The following is a 16,254-nucleotide window of genomic DNA, read 5'->3' as shown; positions in this document are numbered from 1 at the left end:
ATTGCAATAATCGAGAGCATAAATCCTCCCCCGGTGGAACATACGTTACGTCTTTTAGTTCAACATGGGATTCAATTCCTTATTTATTTTTATTTTTATTATAATGATTTCTAAAAAATAAATGGATTAATATATTACGGTCAAATTCGAGAGCAGTTTGACTGTTCATGGCATTAAGCACGCTTCTTTACTTAAAGAGTGGATCTCCTATTAGTATTTTAATTTTGCCTCGTTTGTTCAAGTATTAAAAATTTCTACTAATGTGCACAACTTACATTGAATTTAAAAAAATATAAAATATTAGGAAATAGTAAAAATCGGGAGAATTTTTTTTTAATTTTTTTATATTAACTGTAAACGAGTTTTAAAGTTTATAGGAGTGCATGTACGGATAAATCCTTGAGATTTTGAATTAATTTACTGTAATTATAAAATAATAAAGCTCTGTTATTTTTCCAAAGTTGAAATTAGCAGAGCTAACTTGGTTGCATTTTAATAACCACAATTAATCATGAGACATGGTAATTGATTCCAAGTAATAGATTTGGCTCTATGTCAATGCTTAGACAACATAAGATAGCTTTGGTTGTCAAATTAAAATTGATTTGATAACTAATACAATAAACTAAATTAGTATATATATATATATAGACACACACACTTTTTTATAATTGGCAGTGGAATTTTACAACAAATAGATACTATGTATGTTTCAAGAACAATGTATCGTACAATGATATTTACAATAACTATATCATGAGATTTTATTAGTTTATAACCAGAGTTTATATTATATTTATCATGAGATTTTGATAAATAAAATTTTTGTATTGTAAAAATTATTGTAGAAAGTTTATTTTATATGAAGTATTAATTTTTTATTCAATTTTTTAAAAATGAAATGAAATAGCAAAAAAAAAAAAAGAAGAAGAAGGGGAAAATGGACAGGCGTGGAGAGTCGGACAGATTTAAAACCCTCGCTCCCTGAAACTTTACCTAGCCCTCCTCTCCCCATCCTCTCTTTCCAGTGTCCTAGGGAGGAAAAAAGGGCTGAAACGAGCACAAGAAGATATGATAAAGAGCTCAAGATTCAATCTTTCGAGCTTTCCCCTCTCACCTTTTAGATAATGAGCAAAGGCTCCTGTATCTTCTTTTCAGAAGAAGATGGTTTCTCATTTCCAAGAACAAGAATCCCTTCTCCAAAATTCGATCTTTGATGACCTTTACTGCCAGGAAGAGCGTTTTGAGGACGATTTGAGTGGTGGGTCTGGCTTGAGGGTGTCGGAAATCGATGATTTTAATGAGATTAGTGGAAAGCCCTATGATTTTCTTGGTGGCCGCGACCTTTTCTGGGAGGATGACGAGCTTCTGAGCCTGTTGTCCAAGGAGAAAGAACAAGCTCATTTGAGTTGCGATGCGATAAACTCAGATGGGTGTCTGAAAATGGTGAGAAATGAGGCCGTTAAATGGATGTTGAAGGGCACTGCGTGCTTTGGATTCACTGCCATGACTGCTGTTTTAGCTGTGAACTACTTTGATAGATTCATCGCAAGCGTTTTCTTCAAAAAAGATAAGCCATGGATGAGTCAGTTGCTTGCTGTTGCCTGTCTTTCCATCGCGGCAAAGGTCGAAGAGACGCAAGTGCCTCTTCTTGTTAACTTTCAGGTATGTTTCTTCGTCACCATTTATACCATTTGTTCGTTTGCAATGTATGTGCTTGTGTAAATTCATCTAGCTGATTTGGGCTTTTGTTTTTGTGTATCTCAGGTGGAAGAGTCTGAATATCTATTTGAGGCGCAGACTATTCAGAGAATGGAACTTTTGGTTCTTTCCACACTCAAATGGAAGATGAATCCCGTGACTCCAATCTCATACATTGACCACATTGTTAGAAGATTGGGTTTGATTGGAAACCTGCATTGGCAGTTTTTGGGGAGGTGCCAGAATCTCATTCTCTCTATTGTAACTGGTATGATATCTGTTGTTTTGGAGTAAAGATTTTACTTCGCAATTAGGATAGATTTTTATCTAAGATCTGATGCGCATTGATCTGTAATAATGTCGATCTTATAGTGATCTTTTCATGGTTCAAGTGACTTGACTTCTAATGCAATTATATACACAAATGCAGATTGTAGGTTCATGTGCTATCTTCCTTCGGTTATTGCTTCTGCGACAATGCTAAATGTTATTAAAGAGATTGATCCTTGTAAAGATTTGGAATTCCAAAATCAGTTCATGAGTTTGTTCAAAATGAACAAGGTTTGCTGAATTAATTTGCTTCTGTGTTTAATTATTGAGATCACGCCTCAGACCATACCCCAATTTAACAAGATTAACACTATTGATTGTGAATCTTATAAACAGGAAAAGTTGGACGAATGCCATAAACTTGTAAAGGAGGTATTGGATGGTTATGTCCATAAGCTTTGCCACAAACGCAAGCATGAGTCCATACCAAGCAGTCCAAGTTGTGTAGTTGACGCCTATTTTAGCTCTGATAGCTCTAACGATTCGTGGGCCGTTGCATCATTTGCTTCCTCATCGCCAAAGCCTATGTTAAAGAGAAGCAGAGCTCAAGATCAGCACATGAGCTTGGCTTCACTAAGCAGTCCCTGTTGGCGTGGCTAACCATCGTCTCATTGAACTCTCATTTTTCACTCATCTGATAGTTGCAATGGTACTTCACAATCACTATTTTGCTATGTTTTCTGTCATAAGTCTGTCCAATTATGCGACATTTCAACTATTTGTTATTGTAATTCTTGCCAACCCCAAGTGATGGATCGAATTATTAATTTAACAATCGTCTCTCGTCATCTCTTTGATTTGGGGATGGAGAGTAATTTTGAGATTTGTCCGTTGAGCAATATTATCATTAGACTATCAAATTCATTACAATAGTGTACCTCTTTGTTCAAGAATCAGAGATAGGGATGGGCGTCCCAAGTCTTTGGTTGTTTTCTCAAAGGAGGAAATTCTTGAATTAAAGAATGTTTTTCAATGTTGGTCAGGTTGGCAATGGACTTTTTTTGTTCTTGACAACTATCTTTGTTATAGCACGTGGAGCCAAGTTTTTGAATACACGGAAAATTTCGTTCTTAATCTTCTATTATGTTTATTGTCTCACTTTGTGTTGTGTTCTATAAACTTGATTCTTGCTATGTGTTTCATACAGATAACATATGTGTTGAACATTCATTCAGTTGGTGTTGCTTAGGCAGTCAGAATCTAGAATAACAAACATTTTTTCTTGCTTGATCATGAGCTAAGTAACAAAAACATTCAATCTTAAGTAACAATCTAAAATGGAGGTGACATTTTCTTGCTTGGTTTTGAGCCAAGTGACAAAAATAGAATAATCTAATACGAAATGCTACATTTTCCCACAATCAGCCTTGTTTTACTCCATTTGGATTGTAGTTTAGATGACTAGATTCTGTATGTATATATGTAGCTTAATAGAGATCCCGCACATGATATGATCTCAGTGGTTGGACCTTCTATTGGCACGAACGATGCTGCAGATTCGATTTTTTTTTGGTTAGATGATCATAACATCGATTTAACAGTTGCGAGTTGCGATGTACAAAAATCAACGGATCTACAATTTATAAAATTTAGACAATGCTGAAAAATCTTGGGTTAATTCCATGATAGCGTTTTTTTTAATGTTAAATATCATATAGAATTATGAAGGTTAATTTTTTTCACCTGAAAAACATATCATGGGATCAAATTTTAAGACAACAATGTTTATTCCAAGAGTTCATTTATTTCAAGAGTAGGTTTTTTGTTAGACGGTCCTACGAATATTTATCTGTGAGACGGATAAACGCTACCGATATTCACAATAAAAAGAAATACTCTTAGCATAAAAAGTAATATTTTTCATGGATGACCCAAATAAGAGACCCGTTCAACAAAATACAACCCGTGATACGGTCTCACAGTAGTTTTTGCGTTATTTCAAAAACATGTGTGTGTGTGTTTTTTTTTTTTTTTTTTAAGAGAGAGAGACCTATTGTGTTTTCATTAGTCAAAGATGAAGAATTTAAAGAGGGGATTAAAATATTAACTTCAAAGATGAAGAATTTAAAGTTAAAAGATTTGTATATTTTTTTGAAGTCAACTAATCTCTATATTAATCATTTATTAAAAATTAGTTTTTTGCTGCTATTTAACAGCATGCCAGATTCATATGCATTCTAAATGATGAAACCCGCCTGTCTTTATTTGATATATTCAATCATTTTATGAAACGATAATGTACTTACATCTGATCTATTGCTTCCATGTCGAAATTTTTTATTATTTTTATTGCAAAAATCCTCATTTTTTCTTGAAGAATAATAAATAAAGGACATAAAAAAAATATTGTATCTATGTTTGTCATTTACTGCTCTAACATTGTTTGTTTGTTGAATAACACCATGTTTGCTATATTTTTCAATACTCGATATCTCATTCATTCCTCCGTTCTCGACTTGATCATCGAGGGTTTTGCCCCGTAACTGGTTCGAACGTTTATATTTTTCAGTACTCAATATGTACACGATCTACTTCTTTAGAATCTCGTACACCACAAGTTGTGATGAATGAAAATTTGGAGACTCGAGTTAGAGTGGAATGAAAATCGAGTTTTGGTTAGGTCATCTCAAACAAGATTTCCGGAGTGGCGTGCATTAACTAGCTTTGCATGTTGCATCTTTCAATATTACATAAAAGACAGGTCGGTATTTAAATATCATTTAAAATATATACCAATACAATTTCAATTGTTTGATTCATATGGAAGGATAACTGAATCACATGATAAAGCTTTTAAAAAATATAATGCTCCAAATAGCTCTCATTTCTAACACATACAACACAAAAATTTTGAACTAAAAAATGTACTTGATTTATCTTCGCAGATGCACCTGTGATCTGATTCGATCGTCCACCTCGAATCCAGCCATCTCAGCCTCCTGGCACATTTCTTTACATTTGGCTAATCTCCCAGAAGCTAAATAAAAACTAATTAGCTTACGGTATATATCAAAAGCCGGAGCCAAACCAGATTCCTTGAGTTTGGAGAAATATCTTGAAGTCCTCGGAAAATCATTCAAGGCGATGAAAAGCTTTATCAAGGTACGATAGGCTGGGAGATCAAAGAGTGTATTTGAAGCCTCCATTTCCCACACCACAGCCATTGCCTCTCTATATTTGTTCTCAGAATACCGACTATGGATCAAAGTGGTGTTCATTACTACACTAGGAGTGGCACCAGAATTTTTGAACCAATCATAAAGTGACTCTACGATGTCGAATTTCCCCAGCTTTATGCAAACTTTCATGATAGATGTGCAGTCCTGTTGAGTCAACTTCAGGTCATCTCTTGCTGCTAGCTCCTCCAACAAAGGCAATGTGAGCACCCTTTTATCAGGATTTTTTCCAAGTTCTAGTATTAGCTTAGCATATATACAGGAGTCTAGCATTCTTTTACCTTCTTTAGCGGCATAAAGAAGCTTCCAAGCAATTCTCAAGTTTCCACCTTTTATGAAACCTTTTACCATAGCCTCGTATACGCTCCGGCTAGCCAAACCGGCGAACTTGTCCAAGTCAAAAGGCATTTGTAACTCATTTGCCCTTGCCAATACTTCTACCGTGGAAGCAAGGATGCGATCATCTGGGAATAAATGGGGCTGATTTTGAACCCAACAAAAAACATTTAGAGCTCGATCTGGAAGACCCATATGGCCCAACTCCCTGACCGTCAATGACAAAGACCCTTTCCTCAAAAACCGAGCCCATTGGCTGAAGAACAGTGGACACATTGGTCTCAGCAGGAAGGATTCTAATTTCCCTCGCTAATCCAATCAAGAAAGTTGGATTCTTGTAAATTTGATTAGATATTGGCTGTCTCACAGAAACAGCAAGATGGTTCTTGGTAAGTTTCTTGGGGGCGGGAAATCCCAAAGGTCTAATCTTGTGAGGAATAGGTAGGGGCAGAGGTCTTTTCCTATTTAAATTCCCAGGCTTCTGAGGAACCCTTCCCTGAAAAAGAGATGAAATGGCTTCGATTTCATCCGATCCCCACGCTAAATTTTCATCCGCATTGTTGATGTCATCAGTTTCATCACGATATTTCTCAACAATAGGGGCTATGCTCGTGGTATCCGTCAACGGCGCGCTGCTCAGACCCGGTTCTTCACTATGCAGCACCAGGGGATAGAAGTCAGGCGGAAGCTTTGTCCGTCGTGGGTTACGAAGATTCTTGGGAAGTTCTAACTTTCTACTCTCATGTTTTCTTCTATGACTATGTGCAGCTAAAACTTTTCTGCTCAAAAATATTATAAAATTACCGTTCGAAACTGGATATGCACATCGACAACTGAGCACAATATCCATCCAAATCAGCAATGTGCGAATAGTCAAGGATTGTGTCGAATCAACATGCAGCTTGTAATAGACATTTTGTCAAACAGCACTCCTCCAAGCACATTCATAACCTCAAATGATAAACAGCCTCCCGCTTCAAACAATGATATCTTCGAAAATGAAACATTAGACGGTTAACAATCAACAGTTTTGGAAAGATTTACGTGACCATTCGTAACAGCGTCTCTTCCCTCACTTATCCATGTGCGCTTCATCATCATTCGGACAGAAAGTCAGTAAAATTGAAGAGAAAATATATTATTACAGATCAACTACTCACAAATTCGGTCACAAACAAAAACCGACAGCACACATCACACGAGGAAACTAATAGTCAGATTTGAGAAGGAAAGTAGAAGATTTATGATACTGCATATAAGCATTGTAAACATAAATGATAACATAAAATAGACGATTTCCACCTAGGCCAATTCGTTGATAAAAGTATCAAATAAAGGACCAAAAACGTAAATCTTTAAAGGAACTTAACAAAGTTGAGAAACTACTCAGAACTGCTTGCATATACGAAGTTATTTCAGCAACAAATCATACACATTACCAAATCTAACAAAAATAGCATCTTGAAGTCATGATAAACAACCATGCCAGGCAAACAAAGAGCGAAAAATTTCATTCCCCGGTCATCTAACACAATCTTAATCGAAATATTTACCAGAACACACACACATGGTGATGAAACTAGACAGGAAAAAACACACACAAATCAGAAGCTTGATATCCTAGCAGAACATCGTTCCCACATCAAGCTAAAAAAACAGAGAATCCAAAAAAGAACTGCCCAGATCAACAAAATGAAACACTCACGGAGAATACGACATTGGTCTCTCCAAGTGGTTTTGTGATTGAAAGAGGGAAGGAAAATTGTGGAGATCTAAACAATGGAAAAAAGGGAAAAACGAGAGAGGTTCGCGTATCAACGGTGGGAAGAACAAAAGAGAGGTGCAACTTATAGAGATAGCAGGTGTACCTGGGGACTTTCTTCAAACACTTTGTGAGCAAGAAAGTATTCAACAGCGTCGCAGCTAGCGTGGGTGGGAGAAAGCCCACTCCAAATCGACGGCAAGTTATCCTCAATTAATAAATAAAGATATCTTGATTTGGTGCCTGTAACAAGGAGGTTGCAAATATTCATGTTTTTCGATGATGATTAATAAATAAAAAATTTAATTATAAATTAAGATTTTTAATATAAAATTGATGTATTTTACTTGAATTAAATCGATCTTACTTGAAAATTATATATTTTCTTATTTATATTAATGTTGGATAAATGAAGAATTAAATGAAGAATGAAGAGTGGTGAATGAAAAAGGGAGTGAGAGTTGTCTCACATTAGAAAATTAGACAAAATAAATTTTTTAACAGAAGCACTCAAGCTGGTGCACGCCAAAACGCGCTACAGTGCACACTTATGCATCCGGACAGAAGCTCTCGCGCTGGTGCGCGACAATATGTGCGCCCCAGCGCGCCTGCTGCCTTTCGGAGAACATGCACAGAACCAGGCGCGCTGGTGCGCGCAAGGAGTGTTGCCCCAGCGCGCCTCCTGCTGGTTTAGAGCTAAAAAACATAACAAGGCGCGTACCGCCCCAGCGCGCCTCACACTGTTCTTTTGCACACGGAACAATGTGTGCGTCCCTCCTCGAAGGTTGTGTCTACTCCAGCCTACTATTTGCACCAAACAATGTGTCCCTTCACTACTCGCAGAGAGTCGTGACTCTTCTACACATTCGGTCCGAAAAGTTGTGTCTCTTCTGCGCATCCGATGATCATTTACAAATAATCTCTCATCCATTTTCGCTGCACTTCTTGCCAATTTCGTTGCACTTCTTCTTGCCATCTTGCAGCATAATACTTCACTTCGTTTTTAGAAAATTGCTGCGTAATTTTGTTCGCTGTTTTCGAGAGTTTGTAGTGTTGCAATCTCTCGATTTGAAGTCATTGTATCTTAGGGACGATTGCCTGCAACGTATAACACTTCATACGAGCAATTTTTTCTTGCGGAGAAAGGAGCATCTTTGCATCGATTTGCTGTTTATGTACATGTTCGGAATCGAGAAAAAGATCAATAACAATTAATACTAATCATGAAACATATTATAAAAGGAAGCATAATTTGTTCTTGTCCCAAGCATAATATCCATCCTCAAATTCTTCCCCTCGGTGCATGTGGCTGCTACTAGGAAACAACTTCTCTCCTGTAGTTTTTTGGACATCTGCTGTTATCCACTGGGTCAGCTGCCATGGATTGGTAACAAAATTTTGCTGTCCTTTCTAAAATCAAATATCTGAACTGATTTTTGAGTGGAATTCATGTCTATGTCTATAGATATGACTTCCCACAAACGATGCCAATGATGATGCCCGAATAAATTGGATGAACTTGGTGGGCAATTTACCGGGTCGAGTTATGTTCATTTGGGCTAGTAATATATATACTTGAAGAGCAAAGAACGTTAGTGGGCGTGGAAAAGGTTTTCGGCGTAGCCACTCAAACGCTTAAGTCAGTCGAGTATCATTGCAAAAAAAAGTGTTATATAGAGAATATACAGTGGATGCTTGTGAAAATGTTAAGTGAATATGTGCAATCATCAAGCAAACCTGCGTATTTGTATGAGAAAAAGTAATGATGACCTTGTTTTAAGTGTTCGGCTACTCTTCATGATCAGATAGTTGTCCACACACTGTTTTTTGACACTGTTATGACTGATAACTCATATTACTTTTAGTTTTGTCACATCGCTTTCACGTGCATTGATTCATATACTAATGATTACGAGGCATGACGATCCTTACTTGTGGGCGTAGATTAGATACTTGTCCCGAGATGCTCAAGTAGTTGTCATTATGTGAGGGCACAAACATGGTCCCTGATCTATTATCTTAGTCTTCTTAAATAGCTCAGGCTAGGATAGAAGCCCCGGCTTGTATGAGTATGTGCTGGTCTAATCAGCTTTCTTAGTTATTGCATACCCAATGATGGTTTATATAAAAATACTTTATTTATCTGGGCTGGTTCTCTCGTCGGTAGCCCTAGGCTCCCGATCTCTTACTATGCTTGAGTCAGAGGATAACCTGGGCTCTTTCTGGGACATCGTTAGTATTCATAACAAGTTAACTCGACCTATAATTATAACGAAGAACAATATGTTTAACATAATAAATAATATTTTTTTATGAAATAACAAACTTTTTGCGCTTTTTAAAATAACATTAACAAGAAGTATTTTTTAGTTGATGATTAATAAATAATAGATGTATTCATAACTTAAATTTGTTTAATATAAATTGATGTATTTTACTTAAATAAAATCGATCTTACATGAAAATTATATATTTTATTATTCATATTAATACTAATTGTAATGTCCGAGATTTTGATTCTGTTAATCTGAGATTATTGATTATGAACTGATATGATTATAGACAGGCTATTCTGAGACCAGATTGGCCAAAGCATATGAAGGGTGCATATTTTGTACAGAACTGTTGGCGCCCGAGCGGTAGAAAAGGGCCGCCCGAGCGCCAATGCATCACAAGAATGGATTTTGGACAGAGAGTCTGGCGCCCGAGCGCCAGTGCATAACAAGTTAAGTGCTCGGGCAGAAGGTGCGGCGCCCGGGCGGTAGTTTGTGACCGCCCGAGCGCCAATGCGCAATCCGGAAATATTTGGGCAGAACATCCCGCGCCCGTGCGGTAATTCTGGACCGCCCGAGCGCCGCCTGAAATATGTGAAAAGAAGACACGTAGCTTAGACATGCATTAGGATATATATATACATATATCCTTCAGAATTTGGCAGAAACGAAGAAAGAGGAAGCTCGAGAAAATCCTACGAAAATCCCTACGCCTTTATATTGCGATCCGTCCGTCTGATTTTGAATCCGACTTCAGTACTGTGTTCCTATCGACGCAGGCTCTTACAGGACGTAAGTTTTGTTACGTTTAGATACGATTTGAAATTATGATGTTGTCAGAATTGAATATGAATCATATATGATGTTTCTGATACAGTAGAAATCGTATAATTGAAGTCGGATTAAAGAACATACTATTTCTGTAATTGTTATGATTTTCGGAATCGATTTGACTGAGATTCGATATCAGATTTGTATTATCATTGAAATTATGAGTTATACCGGTATTGATTATGAGTTCTGGTATTATTTCTGAGATGTTGGGATTTACGGGGTTATCGAGACTGTATTGTTATGTCGTCGAAACCTCAGTAGATTGATATTGATCAGATTTAGTAGTGACTTCGATCATATCGTGATATCGTCGATATGTATTAGATTGTATCTTGATTCGATATCAATCAGATTATGTGTGATTTGAGTATTGATCAGAATAGATTTTGAATTGAGTTGCATATTGAGATTGTGTCTATGCGATATTGTATTTCAGATTGATATGGACAGATTTGACTTCGAGACTTCAACTTCGTCAGATCGAGAAGACAAAGGTATAAATTAATGTTGAGTTGAGATTGCACAACTCGAGTGAGGTTTGGCTCGAGTTTCCCTAAATCACATACTTTACCTTATTGTATTGATTTGATTGATGTACTTGTTCTCTTGATTTATAGACAGCAGGTATTAGACGAGTAATCTTGTGACAGAAGTGCCTGATAGTGGTGGGATCGCCACGGGCACATTGCACGATGTCACAAGATAGTGCATTGGCGATAGTGCCAAAGTCTGTCACCGGATGATTGGCTATCGATGTGGATAGAAATGTGGCTTCTTCTATTACTGGTGGTCGGTACTGTATCGATGTGGATAGAATCGTAACTCTTCTATTACTGATGATCGATATCATATCGATGTGGATAGAATCGGAGTTTCTTCTATTACTGGTAATCGATACTATATCGATGTGGATAGAATCAGAGCTTCTTCTATTACTGGTGATCGATACCCTATCGACGTGGATAGAACTGGAGTCTTTTCTATTACTGTTGGTCGATATGGGAATGCCAACTTCTGGAAACCGGGATCCCTCGACTAGGATTGAGTCTAGTCTTAAATGTGAAGTCATGAGTCTAATTGATAGTTTATATCGAGTTATGTTGATTATGTTCCTGAATAGGGTACATGATGAATTATGTTCCTGATGATGGTACATGTTTAGAATAGGATTTATTCTTGATATGGATTTATATTCTGATTTGAATACATGTTAGACATATCTGTTATATGCTTTTATATTGTTTTATGATTGCATGTATACATGATTTATACTGAGAATGTAATTCTCACGGGAGTTATCCGGCTGTTGTCTTGTTTGTATGTGTGCATGACAACAGGTGGGATAGGATCAAGATCAAGAAGAGAACGAGGCTGAACTAGATAGCGTGGAGATCCGGGCTTCGAAGCAACGTAGGATTCAACAATGATATATAGTTGAACCTAGTTGAATTCTTGTAGATAATACAAGATTTATATGTTTATGTTTAGTGTGTAATCTGAATTGAATTACATTACGTTTCCGCTTTGTATTTGTAAAAAAAAAAATTTAGACCCTGTTTATTATAATTGGTTGAATTATTCCTAAAGACGATAATGAATTAGCGTCCGGATCCCCACACTAATGATGAAACATTTTATAAGTTACTTTTATATAATTTCAAACAAAAAATTATCCAATTACAAATACACGTAGATATATCCAATAATAACATTGGAGGGCAACATAGTTAGATAAACAACGTGAAATCTTGAAAGGAGCGTTGACAAATTTGATGGACATATATTGGATTAAATAAACTAATCAAGAAAAGACGCATTTTAAAGAAATATATTGAGGTTAGGATCTTTGAGAAACCGGGAGAAAAATTTATTCCTGAAAGATGTCATCTCACATAAAAAAATGGGTCCATTTCTTGAAAATCATCGTCATTACAACTGACCATAAGGGCATGATGAAGAAAATGAAAAACATGGGATCTTCTCAAGTGATTGGAGGACTTCTTTCATTGTTGGTCTCTTTTGAGGCACACAAGATATGCAACCATACCCTAGTTTTAGGAGTGCCAACAAGGCATCTTCGTTACCCTCCACGTCAGCACGGATTGCCACATCAACCATCCTTAATATCTTTTCTTGTCTTCTTCGGCGGATGTGAGTGTCCCGATCGCTAATCCGTGTCCCGTTTCTTCGGATGCGATGACTTTTCCGGTCAAAATCTCGAGTAACACCACACCGAAGGCGAATACATCCCATTTCGGATTGGGTTTGAGGCTTCGTAATGATTCGGGAGCGTGATAAGGCGAAATGCCTATCACACTAGGGCTCGGGCTTGGAGTAGGCTCGGTGGAGTAGTTCTGAAAGCTGTCTCGCGAGGCCGTGGATCTCTTGCTCCCGAAGTTTTGGGCCGATCCACCGGCTAATTTGGAACTATTATAATTGGATACCAGCCTTTCGAGCCCGAAATCTCCTATCTTGGGCACCATGTCGTGTCCCAAGAGAATATTATTGGGCTTTAAGTTTCCATGTACGTGCTTCTTCTCGTGGATGTAACAAAGCCCACATGCCACACCTTTTGCTATCTTGATCCGCATTTCCCAAGGCAAATGACAAGGGGCAAAACCAACTTTTCCTGAAAATTGAGACCCAAAATGCGCATGTAAATATCTAGAAAGAGGACAAGGTTGACTTGGCATATGTTTGTGCGTGGGAGGGTTGGTTGGGGTTGCTTTGCATTTCAGGTGTACCTACTCCGTCGTTCTAAAGTCAGTAAAGTCCTAGTGATAAATCAAGAACAGATTTAAGTAACATAAATATGTAAAAGTATAAAATATATAATGATTGTTGACCCAATATATTATATTTGGAAACAGTACAAAAATTACAATATAGTTACGAGATCCAATGATAGCCCTTGATCCAGCAGAAGCTCGGGACAAGAGCGTTCTGTTGTAGTAATAAAATGTATGTGTTGGAATATGTAAATTAAGTAGACTTACTGTAACGAGCATTAGCCAGGCTGCCGTTGGGGACGAAGTCGTAGATAATCAGCTTCTCGTCGGAACCCCAGTAGAACCCTCGAATCCTGATCAAATTCGGGTGCACCAATCTCGCGATCACTCGGATCTGGTTCTCGAAATCCCTGAATCGCTCCACGCCGTTTTCGCCAATCCTTCGGACGGCCAGTGCGGTTCCGTCTTCAAGCACAGCTTTGTACATGATGCTGGACCCCGATGCGCCCAAAATGTAGGCCGAGGCTTTGAGCAGTGTCTCCAGCTCCAGTTGTTTTTCACCGTCAACTGTTACAAGAGACCTTTTTTTCTGTTCTTGAGGGCCGTGCAGTTCGTGGTTCCTTGGCGGGTTTTCGGCTTCTTCGCTGTAGGAATTCGTGGTTACCGAGGATGTGTCTTCTTCATCTCCTGCGGCGGGGTGTCTTTGTTTCTTTAAGCAAGACCATGTTCTCAGCCAGTCGTATTCTTCCGAGGATGATTCAGAGGATGTCCAGCCATAGTCTTTTCCTTTTTCCGTTTCCTTTTTGATTGTGATGTCCAGCTTCTTCTTTTTCTTCAGATGATACACGTAGATGAAAATTGATGCCAGGATTAGAATTCCAGCTCCGTCTCCTATCACTATTCCCAAGATTGCTCCGGTTCTCAGCCTGGTTCTTCTGCCTTTAGGCGAAGATTCAGCGTCTCGGCCGCCTGGTGCCGCGGTTTCTGGGTCGGAGTCTATGGTCTTCGGAATGGCGGCGATCGCAGAAGGCGAGTCAGGGGCAGAAGAAACAGTAGGCTGAGTGGACGCGGATGATGGAATTGAACATAGCTTGTTTAGCGGCTTCCCGCATAACCCCGGGTTGCCAGAGTATGAGTTTATAGCTTGGTTAAAGAAAATATTGGAATCTGGAATCGGGCCTGTCAAATTATTGAACGAAAGATCTATGGTGGCACTTGTGGGGATTTGTCTGCCAAACTCCGGCGGGATTTCGCCGGAGAGTATATTAAACGAAACATTAAAATATGCTATACTAGTCCCGCCAAAATCCGGAGGCAGTAATCCGTTGATCAGATTGAAAGACAGATCTAATATCCGAACTGAATTAAATCCACCAGGAATAGAACCAACAAAATAATTGTTCTTCAAAGAAACAACTGTTAAATTCGGAAGAGCTATCAAATTTCGCGGCAGGCTCCCCGCCAAAGCATTGTCGTAAAGATTAAGAACCTGAAGATTCCTCAACTTCCCCACGAGCTCAGGAAACTCGCCGGTGATCATATTGTTCGAAATATCAAGAATTTGAAGCTCGGAAGCGCTGAATAGAGTCTCGGGAATGGAACCATTAATGGAATTGCTGGAGAGATTAAGGTATCTAAGATTCTCGATCATTCCAAGAGACGACGGGATCGATCCCAGAAGCCCGCAACCTGGGAGCGACAAGCCCGTAACCCGAAGATAAGCCTCCGCCGAGCCCGAAGTCCCGCAGCTGATCCCATTCCATGAACATGGAGTCTCATCATATTCATTCCAGTTCCGCAGAACTCCGAAAGGATCACCCAATATACCGTACTTAAAAGACTGCAAGAGCAGCCCATCAGCATTCAGCCCGAAACATCGAACCCGAAGCAGCATAATAAAAGCAAGATTTCTCCAACGCCATAGACGGAGGATATCGAAACTTGGAGCGCTCATGATTATGCATCACAATCAGCCCACAGGCCACATCTTTCCTCCCCTCCAGAAAAAGAGAAAACCAAAGCCAAACTGAGAGTAAAAGGAAGAGTTTCGGAGAAAATTCATCGAAATAAACAGATATTTAAGGTACGGAAGAGGCCACGTGAGGAAAACGCAAGTGTGAAAGAAGATGCAACATATCGAAGGAAGAGCAACAGCTCACTACTTTTCTTACGAAAAATGCTCTTTCTGACCATGGGCATAGGCATGGATTATTCTATGTTGTTATTATTATTATTATTATTTTTAAATGTAGTCAAATGTTTAGCTTATAATTAATAGAAATATATATATATATATATATATCAATTTTCATAAAATTAAAAGAAACTCACACGATCTAATATCATTTAAATTTTAAAAAAATACTCCTAAAATAAAATAAACTAAATGTTGGTCGATAATATAAATTAACGAAGAATGCTCTCTCTTTAATGATACGACACTCGTTCCTTTACGATGATAATAACATTTTACATTTTTTTTTATAATTGGGAAATGAATATGGGGAGAGTGGTACTTAGCTACGTGACATGAAGAAGTGAAGAAGTGTACTATTTTTTTTTCCCCTCAAAATGCCATGTCATTGAATCTTGCAAATGTACACTTTCGGGGTATGAAAATTACAATGAGTGTATATTAATTGAAAATTGAGATCGACTAGATCTATATGGTATTAGCTCTTCCAATATTCATTTTTTTATTCAAATATAAAATTTTATTTCAAAGAAAATAAGAGAGTAATCTTTCTTGAACCAAGGTTTAGTCGAGCATTTGTGTCATGTCTAGGGATGTAATCGAGTCGAGTCGAGCCGAACTCTTGAATGTTTGAGCTTGGTTCGTTTATAATCGAGCCGAGCTCGAGCTTTATTTAACGAATATATGCATGGCCCACGAACTTATTCAAGCCTTTATCGAGCCTAAACAAGTTTAATAAATTTGAATTATACATTTAAATTTTCATTAAATTAATTAAAAAGTAAATTATATATTTAAAGAAAAATATATTATTCTTATTAAAATTTGTAAATTTATTATAATAAATAAATTTAATAGATTTTTCTATATATTTCATAAATAATATTCAAAATCAATAAATCAAATATCAAAACTATTA

The 16,254-nt window shown here is 37.6% G+C and overlaps 3 protein-coding genes across 3 annotated transcripts; 1 reads left to right on the top strand and 2 right to left on the bottom strand.

Moving 5' to 3' along the window:
- The first annotated feature begins 968 nt into the window (after window positions 1-968).
- On the top strand, window positions 969-2,854 carry LOC142549687 (cyclin-D3-2-like). The gene is made up of 4 exons (XM_075658765.1): window positions 969-1,665; window positions 1,768-1,969; window positions 2,132-2,262; window positions 2,368-2,854. The coding sequence occupies exons 1-4, from the start codon at window positions 1,165-1,167 to the stop codon at window positions 2,629-2,631; spliced, it is 1,098 nt and encodes a 365-aa protein (XP_075514880.1). The 5' UTR covers window positions 969-1,164; the 3' UTR covers window positions 2,632-2,854.
- Window positions 2,855-4,804: 1,950 nt separating this feature from the next.
- LOC142549686 (pentatricopeptide repeat-containing protein At2g01860) lies at window positions 4,805-7,508 on the bottom strand. The gene is given in 3 exon segments (XM_075658763.1): window positions 4,805-5,801; window positions 5,803-6,632; window positions 7,412-7,508. Coding segments are annotated over 2 exon segments (1,488 nt in total). The 5' UTR covers window positions 6,394-6,632; window positions 7,412-7,508; the 3' UTR covers window positions 4,805-4,904.
- A 4,822-nt stretch (window positions 7,509-12,330) lies between these two features.
- LOC142549685 (putative LRR receptor-like serine/threonine-protein kinase At4g37250) lies at window positions 12,331-15,349 on the bottom strand. The gene is given in 3 exon segments (XM_075658762.1): window positions 12,331-12,538; window positions 12,541-13,041; window positions 13,409-15,349. Coding segments are annotated over 3 exon segments (2,385 nt in total). The 5' UTR covers window positions 15,096-15,349; the 3' UTR covers window positions 12,331-12,341.
- Window positions 15,350-16,254: the final 905 nt, after the last annotated feature.

Source organism: Primulina tabacum, chromosome 6, assembly GCF_025594145.1.
Source record: "Primulina tabacum isolate GXHZ01 chromosome 6, ASM2559414v2, whole genome shotgun sequence".
NCBI classification, from domain to species: Eukaryota; Viridiplantae; Streptophyta; class Magnoliopsida; order Lamiales; family Gesneriaceae; genus Primulina; species Primulina tabacum.
This window is presented reverse-complemented; position numbering and strand designations above follow the sequence as displayed.

Excerpts from the sequence above, each read along its gene's own strand:
- LOC142549687 (XM_075658765.1), top strand. The coding sequence starts at position 1,165 with ATGGTTTCTCATTTCCAAGAACAAGAATCCCTTCTCCAAAATTCGATC. Across the intron at positions 1,970-2,131 it reads CATTCTCTCTATTGTAACTG|ATTGTAGGTTCATGTGCTAT; the intron begins GTATGATATCTG and ends ACACAAATGCAG. Across the intron at positions 2,263-2,367 it reads GTTTGTTCAAAATGAACAAG|GAAAAGTTGGACGAATGCCA; the intron begins GTTTGCTGAATT and ends TCTTATAAACAG.